Source organism: Chlamydomonas reinhardtii, chromosome 13 (genome assembly GCF_000002595.2).
Source record: "Chlamydomonas reinhardtii strain CC-503 cw92 mt+ chromosome 13, whole genome shotgun sequence".
In the NCBI taxonomy this organism is placed as follows: domain Eukaryota; kingdom Viridiplantae; phylum Chlorophyta; class Chlorophyceae; order Chlamydomonadales; family Chlamydomonadaceae; genus Chlamydomonas; species Chlamydomonas reinhardtii.
The window spans coordinates 4,691,766-4,718,921 of record NC_057016.1 but is presented as its reverse complement, the minus strand read 5'-3'; the positions used below and the strand labels follow the sequence as shown (position 1 = coordinate 4,718,921).

General features: G+C 69.0%; 3 protein-coding genes across 3 annotated transcripts; 1 reads left to right on the top strand and 2 right to left on the bottom strand.

The window, feature by feature from the left end:
• Nucleotides 1-25: 25 nt before the first annotated feature.
• On the bottom strand, nucleotides 26-7,877 carry CHLRE_13g604600v5 (uncharacterized protein). The gene is made up of 7 exons (XM_043069845.1): nucleotides 3,970-7,877; nucleotides 2,600-3,741; nucleotides 2,157-2,371; nucleotides 1,784-1,950; nucleotides 1,185-1,277; nucleotides 757-841; nucleotides 26-496 (listed from the first exon to the last, which is right to left on the bottom strand). The coding sequence occupies exons 1-7, from the start codon at nucleotides 7,642-7,644 to the stop codon at nucleotides 405-407; spliced, it is 5,469 nt and encodes a 1,822-aa protein (XP_042917820.1). The 5' UTR covers nucleotides 7,645-7,877; the 3' UTR covers nucleotides 26-404.
• A 130-nt stretch (nucleotides 7,878-8,007) lies between these two features.
• Nucleotides 8,008-15,623, top strand: CHLRE_13g604550v5 (uncharacterized protein). Its single transcript, XM_043069844.1, has 14 exons — nucleotides 8,008-8,249; nucleotides 8,384-8,449; nucleotides 8,617-8,766; nucleotides 8,988-9,038; nucleotides 9,692-9,841; nucleotides 10,093-10,188; nucleotides 10,357-10,492; nucleotides 10,819-11,007; nucleotides 11,164-11,402; nucleotides 11,649-12,140; nucleotides 12,351-12,459; nucleotides 12,879-13,131; nucleotides 13,975-14,398; nucleotides 14,717-15,623. Exons 1-14 carry the CDS (start codon nucleotides 8,232-8,234, stop codon nucleotides 15,416-15,418), a joined length of 3,075 nt encoding a protein of 1,024 aa, XP_042917819.1. The 5' UTR covers nucleotides 8,008-8,231; the 3' UTR covers nucleotides 15,419-15,623.
• Nucleotides 15,624-15,625: 2 nt separating this feature from the next.
• Nucleotides 15,626-27,117, bottom strand: CHLRE_13g604501v5 (uncharacterized protein). Its single transcript, XM_043069843.1, has 8 exons — nucleotides 26,868-27,117; nucleotides 18,588-26,678; nucleotides 18,054-18,374; nucleotides 17,657-17,881; nucleotides 17,137-17,493; nucleotides 16,797-16,920; nucleotides 16,555-16,646; nucleotides 15,626-16,412 (listed from the first exon to the last, which is right to left on the bottom strand). The coding sequence occupies exons 1-8, from the start codon at nucleotides 26,980-26,982 to the stop codon at nucleotides 16,087-16,089; spliced, it is 9,651 nt and encodes a 3,216-aa protein (XP_042917818.1). The 5' UTR covers nucleotides 26,983-27,117; the 3' UTR covers nucleotides 15,626-16,086.
• Nucleotides 27,118-27,156: the final 39 nt, after the last annotated feature.

Sequence of the window (27,156 nt, the reverse complement as noted above, 5' to 3'; positions counted from 1 at the left end):
ACGGGAGGCCTGTGGCCGTGCGTGGCGCAGTAGACGTCTGTTCATGCTGCTGTTGGCTTCGGGTCCGGTGGGGTCAGCAAATTGCAGTGCAAGTGCCGTGCGCCTCTCATGGGAAGCGAATTACCCCACGTGCATTTTTCCTCCACACGCGCGCGCTACCGTATTCCGTACAAAACAGTACCTAAATAATGACTTCGCCGCATCGCATCCCTGAAACCACAACATCTGCACACCCTCTTGTCCTATACTACGCTATTCATCCCTGCCTGACTCCCTTCATTGTAAACGTATCACACTTGCACAGTCGCAGCTCGCGCCGCACGCCACACCACGCCACGCACACGTGAGCAAATACGTCCACGCCTACAGCTCAGCACACCGCACATCGGCAATTCGGCACGGTCCTACAACCCCAGTCCAGTGGTCGCATTGCTCCGTAGCCTCCCCCGCACGTACTGCTGCTCCACATCGCGAAGCACTTGGGCCTGCTGCTCGCCTGTGGGTGGGGGTAGTTGTGGTAAATGGGGCAGGGTTCGGCTTGACACACACTTGGGAATATGGTGTTTCGGCGATGCAAATGAGCTGGCTGCGCAGGATGAGTGCTGGGGTATGCAGGGGCGTGGTGCATCCGCCGTTACACGGTGCTGACACGGGCATGGATCGGCCAGGGACTGCAAGAGCCTCAGACGCTCGGCTGCCGCGCCGCCGCTGCTGCAGGCCCCAGCAGTGGTGATGCTACAGCGGCCCCGCACTCACGTGTCATGGCCAGGTGCGCCTCGGAGCCGGGCGAGGGCGGGCGCGGTGCCGGCCCCACCACCTGTGCCAATTCAGCCTTGATGCCCTGTGGCACGGTGGCAGTATGTTTGCAAATGAGGGCATTGCGCGGAGAGAGGAGTCATGGCAAGGACAGGCCCAGAGCTATGAACCGGGGAAACGGCAATGCCACTGACAGGGTTGCAGCTGGCACGCAATCGAGTGCAGGACGCCCCGCCAACCCCAAGCCTCAGCCCCTCCACGCAACACCACGCCGAAACATGACCACCCCTCCTATGCACACATGACGTGTCCCATGGCCGGCAGCAGCAGCCCACACGGCAGCAGCACACACACATGGCGCCCGGCCCCAACCCCGCGCACGTCCGGTTGGGCTGGAATCCACAATCTACCCCCACCCCCACGCTCACCATGAGGTGCGCAAACTTCTCTTTGTCGCGGTCGCTGTCCAGCGCGCCGGCCGCCCGGTCCCAGCGGTTGGCACCGTACACCGACTGTTCACCCTGTGAGCATGTGCGCATGTGTGTGTCAGAGAGCTCAAGGGAAGGAAACACGATGACTGTGTGTGTGTGTTAAAGAGCACAAGGAAACTGTGTGTGTGTGTGTGTGTGTGTGTGTGTGTGTGTGTGTGTGTGTGTGTGTGTGTGTGTGTTATAAACAAGGGGTGGAGAAACCCGTGTGAGTGCAGGCGGCGTGTGGGTGGGCGAGGTGTTCGCACTGACAGCGTGTGCGTCACATATATTTGGGATGGCCGTGCGCCACGTATGTCAGTGCGCTGCAAGTCGGTTGCGGAAGATCCCGTGTTGCGCGTGTTGCGGCACCTACGCGCTTACTGCGTGAGCCCCAGTCACACCATATCCATGAGGCCCCTGTCACGGCTGGCCCGACACGTGGTTCCACTTCCCCCTGCGATTCTTGGGTATGCTCAGCACAGCCCTACCCTTCCCTTCAGCTCCCTCCCCAATTGGGGTTGGTAAGAACTACCCTCCCTGACCTCCATCAGACGCACCGGCTGCACCGCCGCCTCCACTTTCTTGGTGGTCCACAGCAGCTTGCGCTTCTGCTCCGCCGTCAGCGCGCCGGCGCCGCCAGCAGCTTGCGGAGGCGGCGGCGGCCCCGCGCGCCCTGCACTGGGCCCCGCGGCGCCGCCGGATGGTGGCGCCATCATGGCTCGGACTGCGGACCGGATTTCAGGTGGAGAGGTTAGTGGGGTGAGTGCTCAGATGAACGACAAGGGCCACCGCCTTGCCGACAGCATTGTGTGGGAGCTGGCGGTAGGCGCTGCCGCATGCACGGCCAGATACTGGCACGAGAAAATTAAGGTTCACGTGGTGACATGGACGAAGACTTGATACGATACGATGCATGTAGCAGCCACGCACCTATGTCAGCGCTGGCATGCGGGTCGGGCTGCTGATGCTGTGGCTGCTGTTGCGGCGCCCGCCCGTCCCGCTCCCGCTCCCGGTCCCGCTCCCGCTCCCGCTCCCGTTCGCGCTCCCGGTCTCGGTCACGGTTGCTGCCGGGCTCGTAGGAGGGCGGCGGCGTGGTGCGTTGGCGCTTGGCGCCGCCGGGCGGCGAGGCGTCCCGAGACCGTGGCCTGCGTAGCATATTGGCGAAACATACACCAGGCGGTCAAACTGTCAGAGATGACGGTCGGGACCAGAATGCATCCACGCTAGCTAACTGGGCCACGTTCATCAACATTCGCAAGCAGACGGTGGAATCGCAATATTACGGCCACAAGATGAGGTTATTCTCTCACTCAGGCACGCACGCTTGCACACGCACACACAGCCAGCCAGCCACAGCCTACACGCCAACGCACCTGATGCCTTCCCAAGCGCCTCCTCGGCCGCCGCCGCGCTCCCAGCCGCCGCTGCCGCCAGCCCCACCTCCTCCAGCAACACCTCGCCGGTCCTCCTCCCCAGCACGGTCGCGGTACGTCTCCCGCTCCCGCTCCCGGACTCTATCACGGTCTGCGTCTCGGGTTCGATCCGCTTCGCGCGATTCCTGGGGCCTGCGGTCGGCGGCAGGAGCCGCAGCTACACGCTCGCCGCGTGGCTCCTCTCGCCACGAGCCCCCACTGCCGCCGCTCCCGGGTTGCAGCTGCGAGCCGCCCGACGACGGCTGCGGCAGCGGCGGGCCACGGCGCTCCCGCTCCCTGTCCCAGTGCCGCCCCCGCTCATGCTCGCGGTCGCGGTCGCCATCAATGTGCGGCGCTCGATCAACGCGCGGGGGCTCCGGGCGTCTGCCCTCGCCCCCTCCCTGCCCCTGCCCCTGGCCTGTCGGCAGCGGCCGCTTGTCCCGCTGCTGCTCATGGCCGTAGTCATCCCGGCGCATGGGTGGCGGCGCGTCCCGCCGCTCCCGCTCCCGGTCGCGCTCCCGGTCGTCGTAACCGTCACGGCGCGGCGGCGGCGGCCCTGACAGAGACCCTGCCAGCGCCGCGCCACCACCGCCGCCGCCGCCACGGCGCTCCTGGACGTCGTCACGGCGGCGCGGCGGCTCCGCCGCCGCTGCTGTCGGCCCTGGCCGCCGCCACCGCTCATCCGCTACGTCATCGCGCCTGCCGTCACTGGCGCCAGCACCCCGTGCTGCTGCCGGCGGCGGCGGCGGCTGCGCCGCCCGCCGGTCATCGTATGGCGAATCGCGCCGGCCATCGGCGCCAGGGCCCCGCGCCGGCGGTGGCACTCTCCGGTCGTCGTCATCGCGTGCCCGCGGCGGTTCGTCGCCACGTGCGCCGTAGCCACCGCGGTCGCCACGTGCGCCGTAGCCACCGCGGTCGCCACCACCGCCGCCCCGGTCGGCACCGGCGCCTCTGTCGCCGTAACTGCCGGCGCCGGCGCGCCCGTCGCCGCGGCTGTTCCCGTTGGGCTGTAGCTGCCACTGCCGCTCGTCGTCGCGCGAGCGGCCGCCGCCACCGCGCGCGTCTGCGGGCTGCTGCTCTTGCTGCTTGACGCGCGCATCAAACTGCATGGCGATCATGGTGACATCGGCGCATGAAGGGAACACAACATTAGATGGCAACAAACATTTCGCTGAGTTGCTTGCTTTTCTAAAAAAATCAGGTTTGTCAATCCCCAGATCACGGCCCATCCCAGGTGCTTTCGTCAAGTGAACAAAAAATAACGCCTGCAGCCCCCAGCCGCCGGCCGATCCAGCCCACAAGTTGCCCCTGTCACATGCAGACACACATACCTCTCGCTTGACTCGCTCAAAGCTCTCCCAGTCAAGAGCAGGCCGCTTGCCGCCGGCGCCACCACCTTCACCGCTCCCGGCGCCGCGACCCGCCGAAGCCGCATCCACATCTGCCCCGGCACCGTCAGCCCTCCCAGCAGGCGCCTCCGCCGCTGCACCAGCGCCGTACGGCTTCGCAGCCTGAACCGCCGCCGACGCAGCTGTGGCCCCCGCCGCCGCAGCTGCAGGTGCAGCTTCACCAGTGGCTGCCTTCGCGTCGCGCATCTCCACATCCGCCTCCGCAACAACAGTGGCCAGGACCATGTGCCGAGCCTCATCGGCCCCGGCGGGCTTATCCTCGGCATCTCCCCACCTCGAGCGGCCCCTTGCGGCGGGCGCCGCGACCGCCGCGGCCGCAGCGATTGCCTCCAGCTCCGCCGCCGCCGCCGCCCCGTCGGCGCCCAGTGGTGCGCGGTCGCCCGTATCCACATCCATCGCCGGGCCCCGTTCCTCCTGGCCCGCCTCGCCCTCCTCCCGCTCCTGCTCCTGCTCCTGCTCCTGGCGCTCTGCCGGGGCGCTGCGCTCCGCCGCTCCCCCACTCCCGCCCCATGCATCTGGCCCGCGCTCCTGGTGGCGGTGGTGGTGGTGGTGGTGGTGGTGCTGCTGGTGCTGCTGCGTGTCGTGGCGGCTGTCCTGCGCCTCCGCGCCCGCCTCCCGATGCTCACGCGGGTGCTGCTGCTCCCGGCCATGCGTGTCACGGCCCTGCCCACGGTCGGCATCCTGACGCTGCTGCTCCTCCTGGTGGCGGCGGCGGCGGCGACCCTCGTCCTCCACCTCCATGGCCTCATCGCGCCTGGGCTCACGCCCCTCGCGCTCCTCATGCCGCTCCTGCCCATGCGCCCGCTCCTGGCCGCGGTCCGCATCCCGGCCGTAATCACGCTCACGCTCACGGTCACGGTACCGCTGCTCAGTCTCCGCCCCACGGTCCCGCCGCTCAGGTGAGCGCTCCGCCCTGCCCGCCTCCGGCGCCGTCCTCCCGGCCTCCGGCTGCGACGGCTGCTGCTGCAGCGGCACGTGTGACGTGGTCCGCCTCAAGCCCCCGCCCACGAACAACGGCGCCCGGCTGGCACGGGGGGCGGAGCCGTCACCGCCGTCACCCTCCGCACCCCCGCCGCCCGCAGCCGCTGCGGCCGCCGCGCTCCGCTCCATAGCAATACGCCGCATGTCGTCCCCGGGTGACCGCGGCCGCTCGCGCTCGCGTTCGCGCTCCCTGTCGCGGCTCCACTCGCGCTCCCGCTCTCGCGAATCCCGCTCTCCGCCACCACGGTCACCGCCGCCACCGCCACCGCTGCCGGCTGGCTCCAGCCTATCACCGTCCAGCCGCTCCGGCCGACGCCAGGCCTCCTCATCCCGAGGCGGGTGCTGCCGCCGCTCGCGCTCACGCTCACGCTCGCGCTCGCGCTCGAGCGAGTCGCGCTCGCGGTCCCGCGGCGGCGCCGCCGCAGCTGCCGGCTCCCGCCTGTGCTCCAGCGGCTGCCGGTCAAAGTCCATCCGCTCCGGCCGCCGCGGCGGCGGCTGGTCACGGTCACGCTCATCCCGGTACCCCCCACTGCCGCCACCGCCGCCGCGCTGCGCTGGCGAGTCCTCACGGCCGCGGTAGCCCGCCGGCGGTGGCACGCCGGAGCCCCCAGGTCCCGCGGCGTCGCGATAGTCTCTCCCGCGGTCCGCCGTTACCCCCGGCCGCTGGTCGTACCGGCCACTGCTGCCGACACGCTCCAGCTCACCGCCGCGCCCCGCCGCCGGCCGGGCGTCATACGGCTTCCCACGCTCCCTCTCCCGCTCCCGCTCGCGTTCGCGCTCCCGATCACGCTCCCAGTCCCGATGCCGGTCGCGCTCCCGGTCGTCCCGCGGCGGCAGCGGCCCACCATACGGCCCCGGCGGCGGCGGGCCGCCAGCGCCCGGCGGCCAGTCGCGGTGGGGTTCGTCACGGGCAACGGCCGGCGGCGGCCGGCGGCCAATGTCCATGGGGACAGGCGGCGGCGCCCCCGCCATGCCGCCGGGCGGCAGCAGGGGCCGCCGGTCTATGTCCATAGGAAGCGGCACAAGCGGCGGTGGCCCGTGCAGCAGCGGCGGCCCAGCCAGCAGCTCCCGCTCGCGCTCCCAGCCCGGCGGCCGCCGGTCAATGTCCATAGGCAGAGGCCGCTGCACCAGCGCCGCCGGCGGCAGCTCCCGCCCCAAATCCCGGTCTCGCTCCCGAGCGTCGCCATAGCTGGGTGCGCGGGCGCGAGGCGGCTGCGAGGCAGGCGAGCCGCCTGCAGCCGCCGCCGGATCGCGCGGCCTGGGCGGCGGCGCCTCCTCGCGCCACATGTTGGGAGGGCCATACGGCGCCCGTGCGGTACGTGGCTCGCCACCGGGCGCCGGCGCCCCTGCTGGCGGCGGCGCCGTCAGCGGCGGCGAGGTGCCGCGCGAATGCGGCCGGCTGCCGCCAGCGCCGCCGCCGCCGCCCATGCCCGGCCCAAAGCGACCGCTGCCACCAGCCGCGCCGCCGCGCTCCCGGTCCCGGTCCCGGTCACGCTCGCGTTCTGGCATACGGTCACGAGGCTCCGGCCGTGGCGGCAGCTGACGGTCCCGCTCCCTCTCCCGCTCCCTCTCCCGCTCCCTGTCGCGCTCCCAGTCCGCTGGCCGCTCCCGCTCCCGCGGCCGCTCCCGGTCATAGCCGCCACTGCCGCCGCCACCGCCGCCACCAACACGAGGCCCGGGCTCTGCTGCTGGGTAGCGCTCCCGCTCCCGCTCCCTCTCCCGCTCGCGCTCCTTCTCCCGCTCGCGCTCCTTCTCCCGCTCGCGCTCGCGCTCCCGGTCATCGATGTAGCGGTCACGGCGGTCGTCCGCCGCACGCGGCGCAGGTGCCGGGCGGCCGCGCTCCCGGTCGTCACGCTCGAGCCGGTCCCGCTCCCGCTCCCGCTCCCGCTCGCGTTCACGGTCCAGCTCACGCTCCCGGCTCGGCCTGCGATCAGCGGCGGCTGCGCCGCCGCCATCGCCGCCACCAGCACCGCCGCGCCGGTCCCAATCCCGCTCTCGCTCCCGCTGGCGCTCGCGCTCCCGTTCGCGGTCACGTTCATAGTCGCGGTCCCGCTGTCGGTCGTCAGTTACGGCGTCGCGCCCGCGCTGGGCGTCGCCGCCAGCACGCTCGCGCTCCCGGTCACGCTCAGCATCCCGGTCCCGGTCCCGGTCGCGGTCACTGTCGCGGTCATGGCGGTCCCGCTGACGGTCACGGTCCGGGGCAGCGTCGCCGCCACGGCCCCCCTCCTGCGCCGCCTGGCGACGGCCGCTGCCAGCACCCTCCCTACCGGCCGCCACACCGTCTTCGTCACGGCTACGCCCCACATCGCCATCAGGGGAGGGGCTGCGCTGAGCTGCAGCGCCATCGCCATCGCTGTCGCGGTCCGAGCTGCGCGGTGAGGCTCCCCGACGGTACGAGTCCGCCGGCTCTTTTCTGTCACCTGCAGCTGCATTTCCCTCGCCCGCCGCTGCCTTCACGTCAGTTGTTTCATCCTGCGCATCCTCCATGCCGTCATCGGGGAAGTCGTCCAGCAGAGCCTCGTCGTCATGGTAGATGAGTTCCTCTTCCAGACCATACTCCTCCTCCACCTCAATTGCGTCTGCTGTAGCCGGGCTTCCGTCTTCGGGCGAAGACATGCTGCTGATCCTGCTGGCAAGCTCACAGCGCTGCGCAGAGGTGTGGCCGTTGCGAGACCAGCACCAAACTACAGCCCGCCTCAGCACGCCAGTAGGTGATCCAGCGATTCCATCAAAGTTGTTATAACTGTTTTAGGCTGTCGAAATGCGAGAGCAGTTAAGAGCCCCTTCCTGGACGAGTTTCCTTTGTAGAAGTGCACGCAACGGCACAGGCTAATAACTACTGGCGAGCTAAAATACACTATTGGGCATGCGTGTGTGCGCAGTGAGTCAGTTCGGCAACAAACACGAACGAATGAGCAAACAGGTTTGCCAGAGTCCATGCAAGGGCGCTTGTTAGGCCGGCCTTGAGCTGAACATGGTTACGATATCGATATTTTATCTGTTCAATTTATAGCTTCTAGAAAGACGACGACCCCGCCTCTACAGAGCTGGTCAACTATGCTGCGGCACGCTTCAAATCCTTTGATCATTTTAAACAATACCCAACCATGAAATACCACATGGTAAACAGTATGAACTGGGTAGAGCCTTGTGCGAGGGCGCGGAGCGCGAGTGCCTTATAAGCTGCACGAGAGCGCGGACGCATGTCCATTACAGCATGGGTAAGTTGTGTTGGCTACAAATGATGTTGCCAATGTGAAAGGCGCGCTGCCGGACCAATGTGTGAAACCGTGTCCCATGGCCCTCGACGCCCCGCCAACGTCCACAACAATGCGCACGCGACATCCGTGCACAGGACATCAAGGAGGCTGCCTTCACCTCCGATATCAAGGAGGTGGAGGAGCTCATCCTCACAAGCAAAGTGGGCGAGCAGTGTCGCCAGGGTTTGAGCGTGGGCAGGGATGGCATCCAGCCGAGCGTGCGCACCCAGGCACCCGCTCCAAGTCAACACCTGCCCCTCCCGCCCCCAAACACACACATGTATACCCCTCACCCGCATAAACCCCTCACTCCTCCCCCGACACGCAGGGCGCCACGGACGTGGGTGCGGTGGCTCAGGCCGCCAACCTGCGCTCGCTGTCGCTCGCCTTCAACGCGCTCACCAGTCTGTCAGGGCTGGGCGGGTTGGGCCGACTCCAGTCCCTCAACGTGTCGCACAACCAGCTGGCAAGCCTCAAGGTGCGTCTAAGGAGGGGGAGGAGGAGACGGAGGAGGGGGATGGAGGAGGAGAAGGGGAAGAGGGAGCAGGGGCTTGGGCGGGGTGGGTGGGAGTCTGATGTGCAGACCCGGGCGCGAGCACAGCAACACACTCCATACGCCGCACATACCGTACACACCGCTCCCCTCACCGCTTCCCCCACAGCTCCCCTTAACCCCCACACTCCCGCCCGCCCCTCCAGGGTGTGCACCTGCTCACGGGCTTGGCCACCCTCAACGCCAGTCACAACAAGGTGAGTGGGCGAGTGAGCGGGGCAGCCGGGCGGCGTTCAGCGGGGAGACGCCGCGGGCCGCGGGGTGAAGGTGACATGCCCGAGCCCAGCGACTACCGTACGTCCCATCACCATCATCATCGGGAGTGGAGATTGAGCGCCTGAGCGGGCGGGGGTAGTGGGGCGGCAGCGGCGGTGCTGGGGGCTCTATGGGTGTGTGCGTGTGCTGCGGGCGACCACATACCGGTTCTGGGGGTGGCCTACGCAAATCCGGCGAGTGGGAGCGCGAGTGCGCATGCCGCGTTAGTGGGCGCACGCGATAAGTGCAGCGAGGTGGGAGAGGTGTGCGAAGGCTTTGTCGGCGGACTGGTGTAAGTGGAGCAAGCAGCAGGAGCCGTCCGGGCTCGGCCTCGTGACCACCGCGCGCCGCTCTGCCGGCCTGCCAGCTTGCCGGCCTGCGCAGTGCAACAACTGCACGCACGTATGATATAGTACACTCGTATGATACGTGTACACTCGTGCGTACCTACACCCTCTTCACGAACACACACACACACACACACACACACACACACACACACTCCCCATTACTTGAAGCTTTCCTGACCTGCTCCCAAAGTTACACCCTCTTGCCACGCACCCACCCTCTGTTCCCATCCCCCACACGCCAACAGGTGGCGTCGCTGGCTCCGCTGTCGGCGCTGACGCAGCTGACGGACCTGTGGCTGCAGAACAACGCCGTGGCCGCGCCGCCCGAGCTGCGCGTGCTGGCGGGGCTCAGCGCGCTGCAGAGGCTGGCCATCGGCAACAACCCAGTAGCCAAGGTGCGTGTGTGTGGGGGGGGGGGCAGGGGGGGGCAGCAGCGTGGAGGGCGCGACAGGGAATGGTGCGGGGGTCTTGTGATGTACATGATCTGGCCGGAGGGACCGGCGGGAGGGTAACCGGCGTAACCTCGCCCTTTGCTTGCGCGTTAGGGCTCGCTTGCAAGGTGACGACTCCTTCCCTGGTGTCCTGCCCATCAACACACACACACACATACACACGTACACACACACACACACACACACGCCCACAGGCCCTGCCGCCCGACCACGTGCGGCTGGTGGCGCTGGGGCTGTGTCCGGGGCTAAAGGTCATTGACGGCCGCCCGGTGGACGAGCAGGACCGCGAGGTGGGTGCCGGCGCCGGGAGGGGAGGGGGGGTACTTCCGGCACGTGTGCCTCCCGGTCTGTCTGCCAGCACAGCGGTTGCAGCTGGCATGGACACACGCCCCAGCCCCAGAGCCACGCTCACCCTTCCCTTCCCTGACTGCCCCTCCTTCACACACGCGCACACACAGGCCAGCGCGGGTTTGGATCTGGATGTGTTGCTGGCGGCCCGGGCGGCGGCGCCAGGCAGCGCGCCCGCCTCCTCTAGCGGCGCCGCCGGGGGCGGGGGTGGGGGCGGGCTGTTGCCGCAGCTGGGCGCCCGGGCAGGTGCGGAGCCTGGGCGGTCGGGGGGTTCGTAAGTACCAGCCCAAACTAAACCAATGGAAGGGTTAGGGCGGGGCAGAGGACGCCACAGGCTGGGCGGGGCAGAGGGCGGTACAGGGCTGCGCGTAGAGCGGTTGGGGCAGAGGGCGGGGCTGAGGGCCGGGCTGGGGAGTGAGTTAGCGGGTGACAGATTGCGTGCAGGTGTCAAGGGGCTTGCCCCCGCAACACAGTGCAGCAAAAGGCACCAGTACTTACCCGCCCCTGCCGCCGCCATCCGTGCTCGTTTTAAGATAACAACGATTGAGACCGACCATTTGCGTCGCCTACAGGTCCCAGCGGCCGCACAAACTCCTTCAATGGCACGAGCAGCACAAACGGCGACGGCGACGGCAGTGCTGGCGGCATGGGCCGTGCCGGCGGCGGGCGCTCGGCGGGCGGGGCTCTGCCCAGTCGCGGGGGCAGCCGACTGCCGGCGGCGGCTGTGCGGCGGCGGCCACGCGCCAATTCCACTGACTCAGGTAGACATGCCGCTTACACATAGCTGCGTGCGAATGCCATTTCTACGCTACTGTTTAGTTCAGAAGGTGCTCATGGGTACCTCTCCTGCAAGTGAAATTGCCTGGCATCCCGCCGGTCCTGTCCGCCGCCCCACGCCCAAATCAAACAACTTGCAGCGTTGGTACCGCCAGACGGCGGCGGTGGCGGCAGCAGCGGCGACCTGCCAACTGCGGAGGAGGCGATAGCGGCGGCGCTGGAGGCGGTAGCTAGTTTCTCATCCACCACCTCCGCCGGCTCCGCGGGCTCGGGGCCCGGGTCGCGGCGGCGGCCGCCACTGGGAGGCGGCGGAGGCGGCGGAGGCGGCGGCTCCTCGGTGTTGCGGCCGGCATCCCAGCTGCAGGGCACACAGTTCCAAGTGGGTGGTGGGATGCCGGGGTCTGGCAGCTGGATTGTCGCAGCTGGGGCGGTAATAATATGCATACTGTATGGCAACATGTTGAGCGCATGGAAGCCCTCCTTGCCATTCTGTGCATTCCTGGCATCCAGATGCACCTTCTTCTCCCACACGCCCGCGCGCCCCAGCGCACACGTGCCCCTTCACACGCGGCCACACACCAACAAACACACGCCCTCGCACACACTAACACCCACATCCACACAGGCGGTGGTGGACGCACTGCCGCGGTTCGACCCCGTCAAGCTGCCGGGCCGCTACGCTGCCGGCGGCCCGCCGCGGCCGCCCAAGGCTGCCGCCGCCGCCGCGGCGGCGCCGCTGCTCAAGCCGCCGCCCGACGCCGGCACGCTCGAGTACGAGGTCAAGTACCCGCCGCAGCGCGGCGGCGGGCGGGCTGTAGCAGTGCGGCGGGACGGGTCGGCTGTAGCATGCTGGCCCGGCGGCGACATGGCGGTGTCAGTGGATGCAGACTACAGCGCCCCCGTGCCGCTGTACCCAGCCGCCGCCGCTGCTGCTGGCGGTGGCGGCGGAGGTGGCGCGGCGGCAGGCGGGAGGCCTGGGTCCGCGTCGGCAGCAGCACCAGCAGCAGCAACAGCAGGAGGTGGAGGTGGTGGTGATGCAGGTGGTGGCGGAGGTGCTGGTGGGGAGCTGGGAGAGGCCGGCGCGGCGGCGCTGGGGCCCTCATACAAGTTGATGGCGGTGAGTGCAGGGCTGCCGCTTACTTCAGGCGGGGGGGGGGGAGCTGATGTGGGTTGGGGCTCACAGGCTTGAGCTGTGAAGTGGTCCCGTGTGTAGTACCCCCTGCATGCAAGCTTGCACGGCCTGGGGTCACACGTTTGTGCCTGTTTGCGGAGTCTCGAGCCTCCCGCCTTGTGCCCTTCTGACGCACATACATGCACGCACACACAGATGTACCGCGCTGGCGGCGTGGCTGTGTCTTGGGACTCGGCCGGCGGCGGCTTCGTGCAGTACCCCAGCGGCGGCCTCATGCTGATATACAGCCGGAGCACGGGGGCAGGTGCGTGCGCTGCTGCCGCCAACCGCCGGGATACGTGTCTACGTCGATATGCCCTAGTATTTTGGCACACGTTACTTAGGTGCTGCTATGATTTGTGATCCTACTTGTGACGTTGCGCCGCTGGCCCGAACCTTCGGAATGGCGGCAGTCACCCCGTCCGCTAACACACAAACACGAACACACACACACACACACACACACACACACACACACACACATACACACACACACACACACACACACGCAAACATACACACACATGGGGCAACATCGACAAACGCGGAGCTCGGTAACCGGCGTCGGTAATGGTTGGTAACTGCGCGCGTGTATGGCATTGTTCCGTTTTCTCTTTGTTTAACACACACACACACACACACACACACACACACACACACACAAACATACACACACATACACAGGCACATGCTACAGCCCCGCCGGCGACATCACCCGCCGCTGGCGGGACGCGGATGCCACGGGCCCGCTGCCCGCCGGCCCCTGCATCGCGCTGCCCGCGGCGCTGGGCGGCGGCACGTCGCAGCCCTCGCAGGCGCCGCCGCCGCCGCCGCCCGCCTTCATTGACAGCCAGTTGGATCCGCACTTTGGCGTGCGCTTCATCGCCGCCAGCCATTCGCTGGAGCTGTACCTGTGCTGCGAGGGCCTCAGGCACAGGTGTGTACGTGTGTGTGTGTGTGTGTGTGTAAATGTGTGTGTGTGTTCGCTGTCAGGCCTCATACCGCTGCTCTCTGTGGCGCCACAATACGGTGCGTCGTATCTTGCCATGGCACGCCTTCTGTGACGCGCTCTCGTGCCCCTTCCACCGCGCCTTATCCGCGCGCGCGCACACACACACACACACACACACACACACACACACACACCCGCGTGGTACCAGCCTGCATCTAGAGCAGCTTGCGACTCTGCAACCGCCGCCCGCCGCGGCCCCATGCCACCCCGGCCCCGTTAAGGTTGCTTGCCGCACTCGCTCGCCCTCTTCTCCGGGTCGCGTGATACTTAATCGGCGGGCGTTAGACTGCGCGTTAGCTAGGTCGCTTGTTGCACGCCGCCCCACTTGTCGCCTTTGCCATTTGCCTGCCCGTGACACTTCCTCGCTGCCGCCCTTTGCCCTTGCTTCCTCTGTCGCCCGTAGGTGAGCTCGACTATGACCAGCGGGCGGGAATATGGGACTTAGGCGTGCTGGGTAAACGTTGTAGCGCGCCCAGGGCGCGGCGCATACAATGCATATGGGTGCCACTCGGGGTCAGGTCGTTCGTCGATCGCCCGAGAGGGTTACAGGCTTTTCGCGGGTAAGTATGACTACCGGGGTCGACGCGGCAACACGACGCTCGGTATTCGGTAGGTATCCGTAAGTAACTCCAGCGCCGCTTGGGCGGGCTTCGTTTTGTTGTTTTTTTCTAACACACACACACACACACGGCCGCGTCGTTGAGCGGGCTTTCGTTTCGTTTCGTTTTTAAACACACGGCCGCACATCGCCTCACGCACACCCGGCAGGCTGCGGTGTGGCTTCAATGACGGTGCCGCCGGACCGCCCGAGCTCACATGGGAGCCGCCGCCGGGCCGCGGCAGCGCTGGCTCCGGCTCCGGTACACCTCAGGTCGACTCCGAGCCGCCCACACCCGGTGGTAAGTCCGCCAGCAGTCCAATCATCAGCGCGGTAGCCACGGAGGATCTGGCACTGGCGGCGGCAGTGGCGCTGCGGCCGCCGGCGTTCCTCCGCAATCTGGCTAAGCAGGGCGGCGCGGGCACACACAAGCCTGTCGGGGGTGGAGGCGGAGGTGGAGGAGGCGGGGGCGGGGGCGGTGCGGGCACGGCGGCGCTTTCATCGTCGTCGTCTCGTGCGGCGGCGGCTGCGGCTGCTGACGTGGGCATCTCGAGTATAACGGCGAGCCTGCAGGCACTGGACGACGGACTACAGGTAGGGGTGGGCGGACGGGATAAGGGTGAAGCGGGGCGGGGCGGGGCGGGGCGGGGCGGGGCGGGGCGGGGCGGGGCGGGGCGGGGCGGGGCGGGGCGGAGCGAGGCTTGGCGGAGCTGGGGCGCAGCCCGCAGCAGGTCAGGGTGTTGAGCCGGCAGGTGTATGCTGTCAGCGCTGCAGTGGGAGGGTCGGGGTCGGGGTCACTTGCCAGTGCCTACTGTACTGCAACGTGCAGGCTGACTGGTGGACCGGGCTGGGGGCTGAACTGACCTGCTTGCCGCCACCTCACCACGCTCCCGCTGCTCGCCACCTCGCCAGGCCTGGCTCGCACGCGACCTCCGCGGCGAGAAGAGCAGCGGCAGCCTACTGCCTCGCACCGCCAGCGGCACGGCACAGTCCGAGTCGGCGGCGTCCTCGCCCAAGCCCGACTGCAGCGGCGGCGCGGCGGCGCCCCACCGGACCGGGGTCGCTGTCGCCGGCAGCGGGGGCAGCGCCAGTGGCAAGGGTCGGCTTAGAGGCGGCAGCGGCGTGAGCGCGGTGCGGGCGCTGGCAGCTGAGGCGGCTGCGGAGGCGGCGGAGGCGGAGGCGGCGGTGGTGGCGGCGGCGGAGGCGGCGATTGCTGCGTCGTTACAGGACGGACCGTCGGTGCCGCCAGCAGCGGCAGAAGCCGAGGAGACGACGCCAGGCAAGGCTGTTGTCAGTGGCGGCGCCGGCAGCGGCCGCGGCAGCCGGCCGGGCACCAGCAGCAGCAAACAGCCGCCGGCCGCCGTGGTCGCTTCGAGCTCCGGAAACGCAATGAGCGCCGACGGCGAGGCGGCCGCAGCGCCAGGTTCAGGGAAGGGCGCCAATGGCGGCGACGCTGAGGCCAGTGGGGGCGGCGGCGGCGGTCTGGACGAGGGTGTGGCTGCGACGCTGGCGGCGGCACGGCAGCTCGCGGCGGCAAGCCTGGCGGCGGCGATGGCTGCGACGAGCGCCGCCGCGGCCATAGGTGGCGGGCCGCCGCCAGAGGGCGAGGGGTAGTGGTAGCGAGTGCGGTAGGCTGAGGCTGGTGGGGCCGCGTACGGTAGTGTTTCGTAAGGGGTGCGACACGAAGCACGATTGCGGGGTGACTGTTGTAGCTGTGGCGCGGGCGGTTGTATGGATGGATGGAGACATGAAACGACTGCTGCTGGGACTCACAGCTTGCGCTAGCCTTTGGACTGACACTACTTTCGTGCGTTTGAGCTAGAGTACTCACATGTAACTTGTTTACAGTGTTGTATTGACGGCATTCCAGCAACGCAGTCGTACGTGCACAAGCTTCTTGCTGGCATTCGCTACTAGCTCTCGCAGACTTGTACAACGCTACAACGTTTTCATTGCCGCATAGTTCGCCGCCATCGTTCAATACAATACACAACAGCCCAGCACTGTCGGGCCCATCGGCCGACAACAACTTCACAATGCCACCTGTCCACAGGATCCCCCCCATCAATGTCCAATAGTCCAAGAATAAAGCAGTGTTTAGGCCACGTCACCATCTGGTCACTCGCACTGTCACCACCTCGGCGCGCCTAGTCAGCGGCTGACGCTGCGTTTGGCCATCCGCGTCGCACCCCTTCAGCAACTCGTCACACCGCAACATTCACAGCCCCCCCAGTAGAGCACCGCATCGCGCCATCCAGCGCGCCCCCTACTCCGACTGCACGCTACAGCAACTTGCCGCCGTTCTCCACCCTGACGCCCCCAGCTTTGTTGGCTGCCCGTGCGCCCCATCCGCCCGGTTCCTCCGCCGCCTCCTGGCAGCCCCGTGCGAGCTGCAGTGTTGCCCGCTTGCCAGCCGCCAAATAACCCCAGCCGGCATTGGCGCGGGAGGCACAGCCCTCCGCCACCTCCAGCGCGCCACCGTCCTTTGCCAGGAAGCCCGCAGCCCCGCGGTTGCCGCGCGCGGCGCTGCCCGGGCCGGCGGTGAGGGTGCAGCCGCCGTCCTCGCAACAGAAGCCCGCGCCGCCGTTGCGTTCTGCCACGCAGCCGCCTGCAGCAGCAGTTTGGGACATCGCAAAGCGTTGATGGTGTTACAAGGTAGCATTGATATGTTGGTGATATGGCCAGAGGCACAGGCAGCGGCGTGGCCCATCCAAGTGCCCGGTTCAGCACATATCCCCGGCGGCACTCACCGGCGGAGGCGTCAAGCACTCCTGCCTCATAGTCGGTCCTGCCTGCCTGCCGGGAAGCCGTGAAGCCGTCTTGCTCGTTAGCTACAGCTCGGCTGCAGCCAGGAAAATGGATGGAGCATATGAGGAGTGGACACGCCTAAGCATGCGAGACTTTTGGATCACACGTGCCAGAATGTATGCATCTCATCCAAACATTGGGTGCGCTGCCCGACACTGCACATGACATGCCACATGCGACCCACCATCCGGCCCCCAGCCGCAGCTTGGCGCCGGCCGCGCAAAAGCCCTCCTGCGTGTTGCGCTCGGCCACACAGCCGTCGCCGGCGTCCAGGCGCGCACGGGCCGAGGCGAGGAAGCCGGAGTTGGCTGCGGCCAGGTGGCAACGGGCAGCAGGCAGCGGGCAGCGGGTGCAGCAGGCAGCATGTACAGTGCGTGCGCAGCGGTACCTTGCACGTCAGAGCTCAAGAGCCGTTCTACGACCTATCGGATTCACACACCAATCAAGGCACACAGCTAATGCACAGACGCCAAGTACAAGGTGCAAACGTGCGAGAGCATGTGATTGAGTGACGCGCCGCATACCGTTGCGCTCTGCCCGGCAGCGCGGCCCTGCCTGCGTGCGGGCGCCCAGCCCCTGCGCCGCAAAGCCGCTGTGCCGGTTGCCAACCGCCACGCAGCCAGCCTCCGCTGCCACCTCGCCCCCATCCAAGGCGATGAAACCGGCGTCATTGCCCTCCGACCGCGCGCCGCCGCCGACCTCGATCACGCTGCCCAGCACATGGCTGACGAAGCCGCTGCCCTCGTTGCGGGCCGCAACTGCATCAGGGCCGAGGCGGATGAGACCGCGGTGCTCGGCGATAAAGCCGGCGGAGCCGTTGCACTCGGCCACACAGCCCGCCGCCGCCAGGATTTCGCTGCCGGACAGGGCGGCTTGAAAGCCTGCAGTCAAGAGCGTGTGGGCAAGCCATGTTGAGGGGCGCGCGAAGTTGCTGTATCGAGCTGGTTCCAGCTCGAGGTAACCTGCATCAACGTCTGCAGCAACCATTCCACACGCCCAGAGCTTCACTTGCAGAGAAGGCAACGCGGCAGCCCAGGCCCCTACCTCGCGTCTTGTTGCGCAGGGCTCTGCAGCCGCCGCCCAGCTCTAACGTGCCTCCACCCATGGCCATGAAGCCTGCCCCCGCCGTCGCCGCCTCTGCGCGGCAGCCCGGCCCGGCCACCAGACGCGACCCCGGCCCGCTGGCCACGAAGCCGGCCAGGCCTGTGGAGCGCAGCGCGAGGCAGCCGCCGCCCGCCCCCAGCTCGCCGCCCTCCACAGCCGCAAAGCCTGTTTGAGCAGCGCAGCAGGCGCAAGGTGACGATGCGGTCGCATAAGGAACAGATCAGTGACGGCTGCGGTACGGCCGCTTGGGCGTACGAGCTTCGCAAGCAACCACGTTTGCAGGGATATCTTACCGCGGCATGCAACGATTGCAAGTACTCCTGCCGTCGCCACTTACCCTCGCCGTCGCCCAGGGAGACGCAGTGCTCGCCTAGCAGCAGCCGAGAACCCTTCTTACACGCCGCAAAGCCACGGAGGGCGTTGCTTAGCGCCAGGCACTGTCCGGAGCTTTCAAGTGCTGCCCACATATCGCGCCACACCTCAGGACCAGGCTGCATAGCGGGCCCGCTTCCGCCGGTCGCGTCAACACATGCGCGCTCCAAGTCGTTGCAGATGGCGATGAGCGCGGCTTTGCTGCTGCCTGCTGTTGCCGCTGGCTGGGATGCGGTAAGCTTGCTGCACACAAGCCCCATAAAGGCGCCGAAGGCGGCTGCGAAGCCTGAGCGGCAGGGCAAGCCAGGTAGGGGCACCGCGCAGCAGGAGCAAACGTAGCAAGCCAGTCAACCGAGCTGTGGATTAGGGCGTTGACCAAGGTTGGAAAAGCGGGAGCCCGGGTGCACTGGCAAAAAACCACAAGACACCGGAAACTGTAAAATGCGGTGTATGTGTAACGAACAAAAACACAACCAACAACAAGAGCATAAGAACTCACCCGAGTCGTTGCGGTGCGCGATGCAGCCGGGTTGCACGGTCATGGATGAGCCTGCGTCCTCAGACCAGTAGCCGCACACGTCATTGCCGTACGCCGCACAGCGGCGCACCGCCGCCGCCGCACCTTCCGTAACCGCGAACCCGGACGCGGCACAGCCAGACGCCACACACTCCACCGCCACCAGCTTGACGCCCGCGCCGCAGCCGAGCAGCCCGTCACGGCCCGCGTCGCGGACCACGCATTGCCGCAGCTCCGCGGCTGCACCTCCACGCACCAGCACACACGAGCACGTCGCGCGGCTGCCGAGCTGTATAGCTGACAGCCCCGACGCCGCGCGGCCCTTCTTTCCGGCCTTAGCTCGCTTGGATGCTGATGCGCCGGCGGCACCGTCAGCCCAGTCCGCCGCCTCCGACTTGGCCAGCAACTCCAGCCGGCACCGCTCCATGCGTATGCTGCTGCCTGACCCCGACACCTCCAATAGCCCCGCCTCGGCCGCCTTGCTCGCCGGCTCGTAGCCGGGGCCGCAGATGGCCAGGTCCTCGAACGCCACCCCCGCCGCCTCCACCAGCAGCCGCCCAAAGCCCGTCAGGCGCAACGCACCGTTCCTGAGAGTCAAGCCAGGCGTGGTGAAGAGAAGCACCGGCGGCGGTGGCGCCGGCGGCACCGCCGCCGCCGCCTTGGTGGCAGGCGTCGGCGGCGCCTCCACCCTGCTTCCCGCCAGGTCTACGACCACTCGGTACCCAGCGCCGGCACGGGACGCGGCGGTGACGGCGGCCGCCAGCTCCGACCAGGTGCGCACCTCCCACAAGACTTCCAGCTCTTGCCTCTGCTCCTCAGCAGCGGCGGCTGCGGCGGCTGCCGCGGCGGCTGCGGCGGCACTGACAGGTCCAACGCCGTCAGCTCCCGCAGGCGGCGAGCCAGCCGCCACGACAGCCGCAGCCACCGCAGCCGCTGCCACCGCGGCGCCTGCCGCCGCCAGTGGCGACAACGACTGGCTGGGAGCCCCGCTGCGGCGGCGGGTCGGGATGCGTGCACCAAAGGGCGACGCCCTCCCTCCCGGAATGCCCGCCGCCGCCGCCGCCGCCGCTGCATCCATTGGCTCACCTCCGGTGCTGTCGTCAGCGCGGGCCTCGCCAGCACACACATTGGCAAAGGCTGTAGCAGCTCTGCCGCCGTCATCAACAGCAGCCTGAGCTACAGCCGCCACCACGCCGTCCGCCTCCTCCGCATCGCCATCGCCGCCATCGGCGTCGCCGCCGCCATCGGCGGCACTGCCCCCCGCTTCGTCATTGCCGTCAATCCGCGCGCCGCTGCTCTTGCCCGGGTTCTCCCAGAAGCGCAGCGGACTCTGCGGCGCCAGCCCTGCCGCCGTCCGCCGCTGGGCACCGGGGCCCTTTGCGGCTGCCGGCTGCGGCCGCCGCGTCCGCACCGTCCTCCGCGACTGCCGCGCCTGCGCCACTTCGGCCGCTGCGGGTGCTGCAGCCGGCCGTGCCGCAGACGCTGCGTCTTCAGCTGCTGTTGCCGGTGCAGCTACCGCTGCCTCTGTCGCAGCCGCGTCCTGCATTGCCATTGCCGCTGGCTGCGCCTGCGCTGCCCTTACAGCTACCTTTGCCGCTGCCAACGCCTTCGCTGCCCTTACAGCTACCTTTGCCGCTGCCTGCACCTGCGCCTTTGCTGCCGCTACCGCTGCCTCTGTCGCAGCCGCGTCCTCCATTGCCATTGCCGTTTCCTGCGCGGCCTCCGCTGCAAATGGTGTCCGTCGTGCAGACCGCCGCCCCCCGGGTGGTGCAGCTGCTGCCGCTGGCGGCTGCTCTGACCCTGCGGCGGCGGCGCCGCCGCCGGTTGGGGCAGCAGCTTCCTGCGGCGGTTCCGTTTGTAGCGCCGGCTCAGGAAGAGGCGCATAAGGCTGTGCCTCCAGCGGCGGCTGCGGATGCAGCTGCTCACCCAGTTGCATTTGCACTGTCGCCTGCGCCTGCTCCTGCTCCGTTGGCAGCTGCTCCTGCTGCTGCGCCAGCGACGGCTGAGTCGCATCACCTGCAACCGGTGCGAGCGCGACGCCTCCCGCATCCGAAGCGGGATCGCCGTCCGCTGCTGCCGCTTCAGTCGCTTCTGCGGGTGCTTGCACTGCTGATGCCGCCAATGCTACTGCTGCTGCTGCTGCTGGTGGTGGTGCCGCTGGTGCCGCTGCCGCTGTCGCCGGTGCCGCTGCCGCCGCTGCTGCTGCAGCTGGTGCTGCAGCCGCCGCTGCCTGACTCCGAGCGGTGCGTCGGAGCATGCCTTTGGTCACCATGCGCCCGCGCGGCGCCCGGCGTGTCACCGCAGCTCCACCCCCCGTGCTGGGTCTACCTGCGTCCGCCACCCCAGCGGGCTTGCCAACCTCGGTTACTGCCGCTGCCGCAGTCCCCGCGACCGCCTCGCTGCCAGCTGCCGCTGTCGGTCCCGCCGGTGCTGCCTCAGCCTCAGCTGCCTCGGCTACCGCAGCCGCAGCCGCCACCACAGCTGTAGGCGCCTTGGGCTGGCCTCCTAGCAGCGCCGACTGCATCGAAGCGGAAAGCATAATCGCAGCCTTGCTGGCCACACCGCTCACTGACGCTACTGCCGCAGCCAGTGATCCAGCCGCGGGTGCCACAGCCGCGGTTGCTACAGCTGCAGCGGGCACGGGAGCCGCAGCAGTAGCGGCAGGCGCCGCAGCGGCGGCAGTGACCTCCGAGGCGGCTGCATCGGCACTCGGCACGTGCTCGGGGTCAGACGCACGACCGGCGGCGGCGGCGGCGGCGACTACAGGCGGCGGCGCGGCAGTTGCTGCCGGTGCCGCGCCTGCTACTGCTGCCGCCGCCTGGGTAGCCTCCCTGCTCTCCACACTGCTTTGGGCCCCCTGTTGCTTCTCGCCGTCTTCCTCCGCAGCGCCGGCCATAACAGGATCCAGGGCCGCCGCCACCGCCGCCCCCTCGGGCGCCGCCACTGCCACCGCCGCCTCGGGCGCGGCCACCGCCTCGGGCGCCGCCGCCGCCGCTGTTTCCTCGCCCTTGGCCGGACCCCCTGTAGGCGCCGGAGACGACCGCTCCGCTGTGCTGCGGGTGCGGCGCCCAGACACGGGCGACTGCAGGGTGGCGGCAGCGGCGGCCGCGCCCCTGCCCCTCCGTAGGGCCGGGCGCCGCTGCTGTCCCTCCTGCTCCTGCTGCTCTCGCTCCTCCTCCCTTTCCGATTCCGGCTTCGCCCTCTCCAGCTGCTGCTGCTCCTGCTGCTGCTGGTCCTCCCGCTCTTCCTGCTGCTCCTGCCGCCCTTGTCCCTGCTCCTCCTGCTCCTCCTGCGCCTGCTGCGGCTGTTGCTCCTCCTGCGTCTGCTGCGTCTGCTGAGGCTGCTGCTCCTGCGGCTGCAGCTGCTGCGTCGCCACTGCTTCCTCCTGCGCGGCTGGCTGCGTGGCTGATGCGCCACCAGCCACCACCACAGGCGGCTCTGCAGCAACCCCGCCCAAGCCCGGGCCCTCGCCTGCGCCTGCGCCCGCGCCCGCGCCCGCGCCTGCAGCCGGACCTGGCACCGGGACCGGTGCCGGCCGAGGCGCGGAGCGCCCCGATGCGCGAGCGGGGTGAGGGTACTTGCCGCGCGGCTGGGCCTTGGGCAGCACGGGCACAGGCTCATCCGCCCTGGCGGCCGCCGTCGCATCGGGGGCGGCGGCCTCCACCGCCGCCGGCGCCGCCGTCGGCTGTAGCTCCTGAACCACTGGGCTTGTGCTACTGCCACCGCCGGCCGCCGGGCATTGCTGTTGTTGTGACAGCGCCTGCTGCTCGTTCGTGTGGCCTGCCCGGCGGCCGCTGGCGCGCCCACCCGCCGGCGGCGGCGCAGCAGCCGCCGCTGCGGCCGCAACCGCCGGGAGCGCCATCGCCGCCGTCGCCACGGTGCCCGCCGCCGCCTCCGGAACCTTGGCCGCTTTACTGCGTGTGTCGCGGCGCTTGGCAGCCTCCTCAGTCGCCGCTTGTGCTGCACGTACCGCCGCCACGGCTGCCGACTGAGCCCGTGTGTGCCGCACGGCTGCCTCCGCACCTTCTGCGCCCGAGCTCGCCGCCGCACCGATTTCGGCCGGAGCCGTCCCAGCGCCGGTGCCTGCCTGCTGCCGGTCTTCACGCTCCCCTCCTGGAACGGCTGTGGTTGCAGTGGCAGCAACAGGTGCTGCAGATGCTGCTACTGCACGCTCACCATTGCCATCAGCACTTGCACTGCTGGGATTCTCGCTGCTGGGGCCCGCAGTAGCGGTTGGTGCCCCCGGGCCGGCATTCACGTGCACGGCTGGCGCGTCTGCCGCGGTCGCCGCCTCTGCAGCTGCTAGCACGGCGTCTGCGACGGGTGCCGCCGCTGCGGCGGGCGCAGTGCTGGCAGCCGGCACCGCGTCTGCAGCGGCGGGAATGGTGGCGGTCGCGCCCGTCCGTGTGCGCTTTGAGCCGCGGGTGCGGTGCAGAGATGCGTCTTCACTGCCGGCAGCGGCAGGGGCCGCGGCTACAGCCGCCACCGCCTTCTCTGCTGCTGTCGCGGGTGCTGGTGCGGGTGCGGGCGCCGGTGCTGATGCGGGTGCCAGTGCCGATGCGGGTGCTTGTGCTGGTGCAGGTGCAGGTGCTGGTGCGGGTGTTTCGGTATTGTCGGCGGCATCCGGGGCCGCAGTGACACCCGGTCCCCGTCCTTGCGTTTGAATCTGCTGCTCCTTGCCGCCATTTACAAGCGCCGCATCCGGCGCGGCCGAGGCTGCGGTCGGCGCAACTCCAGGGCTCGACTGTTCTGCCTCCAGAGCCACCGCCTTGGCTTCTCCGGGTCCCGCCGCAACGGCTGTAGCGCTGGGTGCGGCGGCTGTAGCTGCAGGGACAGCAGCGGCTCCGCCGCCCCCTGTAACCGCCGGCCCCACTCCCTCGCTGACCTCCTGTGTCGCACCGCTGTCATGTGACTGCCCGGTCGCCGCCGCCGCTGTGCTGCCGGTCCCACCGCCACCACCACCACCACCATCACCATCACCACCACCGCCGCTGCCGCCACCACCGCCGGCGCCTGCATGTTCGCTGCCCCCGACGGCGCCGCGCCGGCGTTGTGCCGCCACCACCACCGCCGCTGCTGCTGCTGCCGCAGAGGCGGAGCCTGACAACGTCCGCAGTCCCGAGCTACCACTGGCAGTAGCACCGCCGCCGCCGCCACCGCTGCCGCCGCCTGCTGCCACCGCACCTGCAAGCGCTGCAGCCGCGGCCGCAGCGCTGATGCCGCCGCGCACTAGCAGGCGGCGCGGCAGCGCTGTGCCGGCGGCGGCGCCGCGCGCCCCGTTAGCCGCCGCCGCGCGCGCCGCCAAGCTCTGATGCGGCCGGACGGCGCCACTGACAACCGCAGTGTTGGCAGTAGCACCACTGGCGGGTACGGCGGCGGCGGCGACGGCTGCATGTGGCGGCAGAGTCACGGTGTGCCGTGCCGGCTCACCCGCCAGCGTCGCCGCCGCCGCCGCCGCCGCAATGGCGTGAGTGGAAGCCACTGGGCGCGGCGGCAACGCGATCGTGTGCACGGCGGCTGAGGCGGCCGCGGCGGTTGAAGTAGCGCGAGCTCGCGTGGCCGCTGCGGCGGGGGCAGTGACGGCCGCGGCAGTAGCATGTCCACCGGGGGATGCTGCAGCCGCCGCCTGGCCATGTGCCACGCTCTCATCGAGGCGCGGCTGCTTCCGGGGCCGGCCACGTTGCCGCTTGGGGCTTGCGCTGCCATGGGTCGGGATCCCACCCGCTGCGGCGGCCAATGCAGCCATGGTACCGGTTACAGCTGCTACAGCTGCGGGAGAAAGCGGAGCGGCAAGACGTGTCCGCGTAGGTGTGTCCCCGCCGGGTGGCACAGCGGCAATAACAGCTCCACCGCTCTCGGCGGCGCCGGCAGCAGTGGCGCCCGCACCGCGCTTGCGAGTGCCCTGCTTCGCTTGCTCCGTCAGCGCTGCTTCAGCCGCTGCTGCTGCCGCGCGCGACGAGTGCCGGGCCGCCGCCTGCGGTGCCGCGCCGCCCGCGGCCGCCGTAAGCCCATCTGCACTCGCCCCTGTGTCGCCAGCTGCAGCAGCTGCCACGGCCGCTTCGCCGCTAGCTGCTGCCGCCCCAGCCCCGACAAGTGCGGCGGCCGGCCAAGCCCTGGTCTGCTGCTGCTGCTGACCCTGCGACTGCTGCTGCTGCTGCGGCTGCTGCTGCGGCTGAGCCGGTGCCCGTGCCGGAGCATGTGGAGTCAGCCGCTCCGAAGCTCGGCTGCTGCCTGCCGCCGCAGAGGGCCCGCCGTCCGCACCTGCTACTGCCGGCGTGTCCGCACCTGCTACTGCCGGCTCCGTCACCGGCAGGTCGAGGTGGCTGCGAAGTCGGCTGCCCCTGGCGCTGACTGCTCCGTGGGCGTTGCGCCGCGCCCGATGCTGCTTCTGTTGCTGCTGCTGCTGTTGATGTTCGTCGCGTCCCCTCTCTTGCTGACCCTGCTGCTCCGCTAGCGCCTGCGCCTGCGATTGCCCTTGCAGCTGTGCCTCTAAAATGGTAGCCGCTGGCCCGTCCCTGCCTCCTCCACCTCCTCCCACTCCCTGAGCGGGTGGTGGGGCTGCACCCAGTACCGGCGCTGGCGCCGCCGCATCCGCCGCCGCCGCGTGTGCGGCCTCTGCAACCGCGGCGGCATCCGCTCCCACTGTGTGACCCTCTGGCTGCTGCTGTTGCTGCTGTTGCTGATGCTGATGCTGGAAGGGCTGCGGCTCCAAATCCTCTCGTTGCCGCTGCTGCAGCTTCTGCTGACCCTCCTGCTGAGCCCGCCCGGGCCCCGCCCCCTGGGCCTGCTGCTGCTGCTGCTGGTGCACTGGCTCCGCCGCTTGGGGCCGCTCTGCGACCGGCAGGGCTCCCTCCTGGTGCAGCGCTGCCGTACCCCGTGCCGGTGCAGCAGCAGTAGCCGCACCATCTCCTGGCGCATGCTCCACAGCAGCCGCATCTATGCCTTCTGCTGCTGCTGCTACAGCCGCATCTTCTTCTTCTGCTGCTGCTGCTGCTGCTGCTAGAGCCGCCGCCTCCTGCGGCTCCGCAGGCTCTGGCGGTGCCACTGATGGCGGCGATGCGGCTGCCTCTGGCACCGCCGCCGCTGCCCCATCTACAACAGCACTGCCACCGGCCCTGCTACTGCCACCGGCCCTGCTACTGCCACCAGCACTGCTACTGCCACCGGCACTGCCACCGGCGCCTGTGCCAGCCGCGACAGCCGCGGGAGCCGCTGCGGCACCAGCTGCTACCGCCCCGGTAGCCGCAGTGACGGCTGCGATTGCGGCTGCAGCTGTTGCGGTGGAGGGGAGGCGGCGCGACGCACGCCATGCCGCCGCAATGCCCGGCGCCGGTCCGTCCACCCGCTCCGCCTTCACCGCGGCCGTGGCGGCGGCGACGGCGGTGGGCGCTGCGGCGGCCGAAGGAGCCACAGCTGTGGCGGCCGCCCGGACGATGCCGTCGGCGCCCTGACCAGCTGCAGCTGCAGTGGTTGTGACCGCAGTGGCTGTGACCGCTGCTGGTGCAGTCCTGGGGCGTGTTGTGGCTGGCGGCCGGGCGCCGGCGGCGGCACCAGCCGCAGCAACTGCGTGGACTGGGGTTGGCAGCGGCAGTGGCGCACTGCCTGGTTCAGGAGGCGCATGCAGACCCGCCGGATCCCCCGCTCCCGCGGGTGCTGGTGCCCGTATGGGAGCTGGTGCCGGTGCCACTGCCGCCGGTGCCGCCGGACCTGGCACCGCTGCAACTGCAGCCCCAGCTGCTGCCGCAGGAGCTGCGGCGGCGTGCACCGGCGCGGCGCCAGGTGCGGGAGAGCCTGGAGCGACAGCCGGCATCGCGGCAGGCAGCGGGGGCTGGGCGTGAGCCCGGGCTGCCGCCGGCACTGCACCGGCGGCGGTGGCGGCAGCCGCTGAGCCTGCCGCAACAAGGTTCTCTGGAGCGGCGCCCGCAGCGCCGACAGCGCTCGCCGCCTGGGGCGGGGCGGCACCGACGCGCGCCCGCTTGGCCGGCTGCACGCTGACGTGGTCCCAGAACTGCGACTGGATGAGGCGCTTGAGCGCGAGGCAGGGCACCAGCTGCTGCGGCGTCAGCGGCAGGCCTGTGTGCGGGGGCGGGGGCAGGGGGAGTTGGGTACTGGGGGGTGTGGGCCGTGCCACTTGCACGCGCTAGAAATCCACGTGGCGTTTTTGGCATGCTGAGCTGGCTGTCGCACCCTTGCATGCGCTTGCATCCTACAAGTGCGCAGTAGGGGCCACCATGGCATCCCGGGGAAAGGTTGGTGCGCTACCTGTGAAAGGGCTACAGCCCGACTCCGCAAGGTGCTCCTCAAGCGCAGCTCGCTCACAGGTGTTTTCTGGACTGGTGGGATCTATCACAGGGTCGCACATCACTTTCATGGTCATCGCGCAAAGGAACTCCGGTTCGATGCGATGCCGGGACTGTAAGTTCTGTGGGAACACAACTCGCTCGGGAGCTGTCACCTGCCCACTCTGCCAGCTCATTGTTCCTAATTAGCTAGGTCGACCTTTCAAGGCATGTTCTGGCGGGAAGATTGATGTCCGTCAAGCTGTGCAAAT

Coding starts and splice junctions, on each gene's coding strand:
- CHLRE_13g604550v5 (XM_043069844.1), top strand. Junction 9,842..10,092: donor GCAACAACCCAGTAGCCAAG/GTGCGTGTGTGT, acceptor ACACGCCCACAG/GCCCTGCCGCCCGACCACGT. Junction 12,460..12,878: donor CAGCCGGAGCACGGGGGCAG/GTGCGTGCGCTG, acceptor ACACATACACAG/GCACATGCTACAGCCCCGCC.
- CHLRE_13g604600v5 (XM_043069845.1), bottom strand. CDS start 7,644: ATGTCTTCGCCCGAAGACGGAAGCCCGGCTACAGCAGACGCAATTGAG. Junction 3,742..3,969: donor TTGAGCGAGTCAAGCGAGAG/GTATGTGTGTCT, acceptor ATCGCCATGCAG/TTTGATGCGCGCGTCAAGCA. Junction 842..1,184: donor AGAAGTTTGCGCACCTCATG/GTGAGCGTGGGG, acceptor ACCGTGCCACAG/GGCATCAAGGCTGAATTGGC.
- CHLRE_13g604501v5 (XM_043069843.1), bottom strand. CDS start 26,982: ATGACCATGAAAGTGATGTGCGACCCTGTGATAGATCCCACCAGTCCA. Junction 26,679..26,867: donor GGGCTGTAGCCCTTTCACAG/GTAGCGCACCAA, acceptor CCCCGCACACAG/GCCTGCCGCTGACGCCGCAG. Junction 16,413..16,554: donor AGTGCTTGACGCCTCCGCCG/GTGAGTGCCGCC, acceptor CTGCTGCTGCAG/GCGGCTGCGTGGCAGAACGC.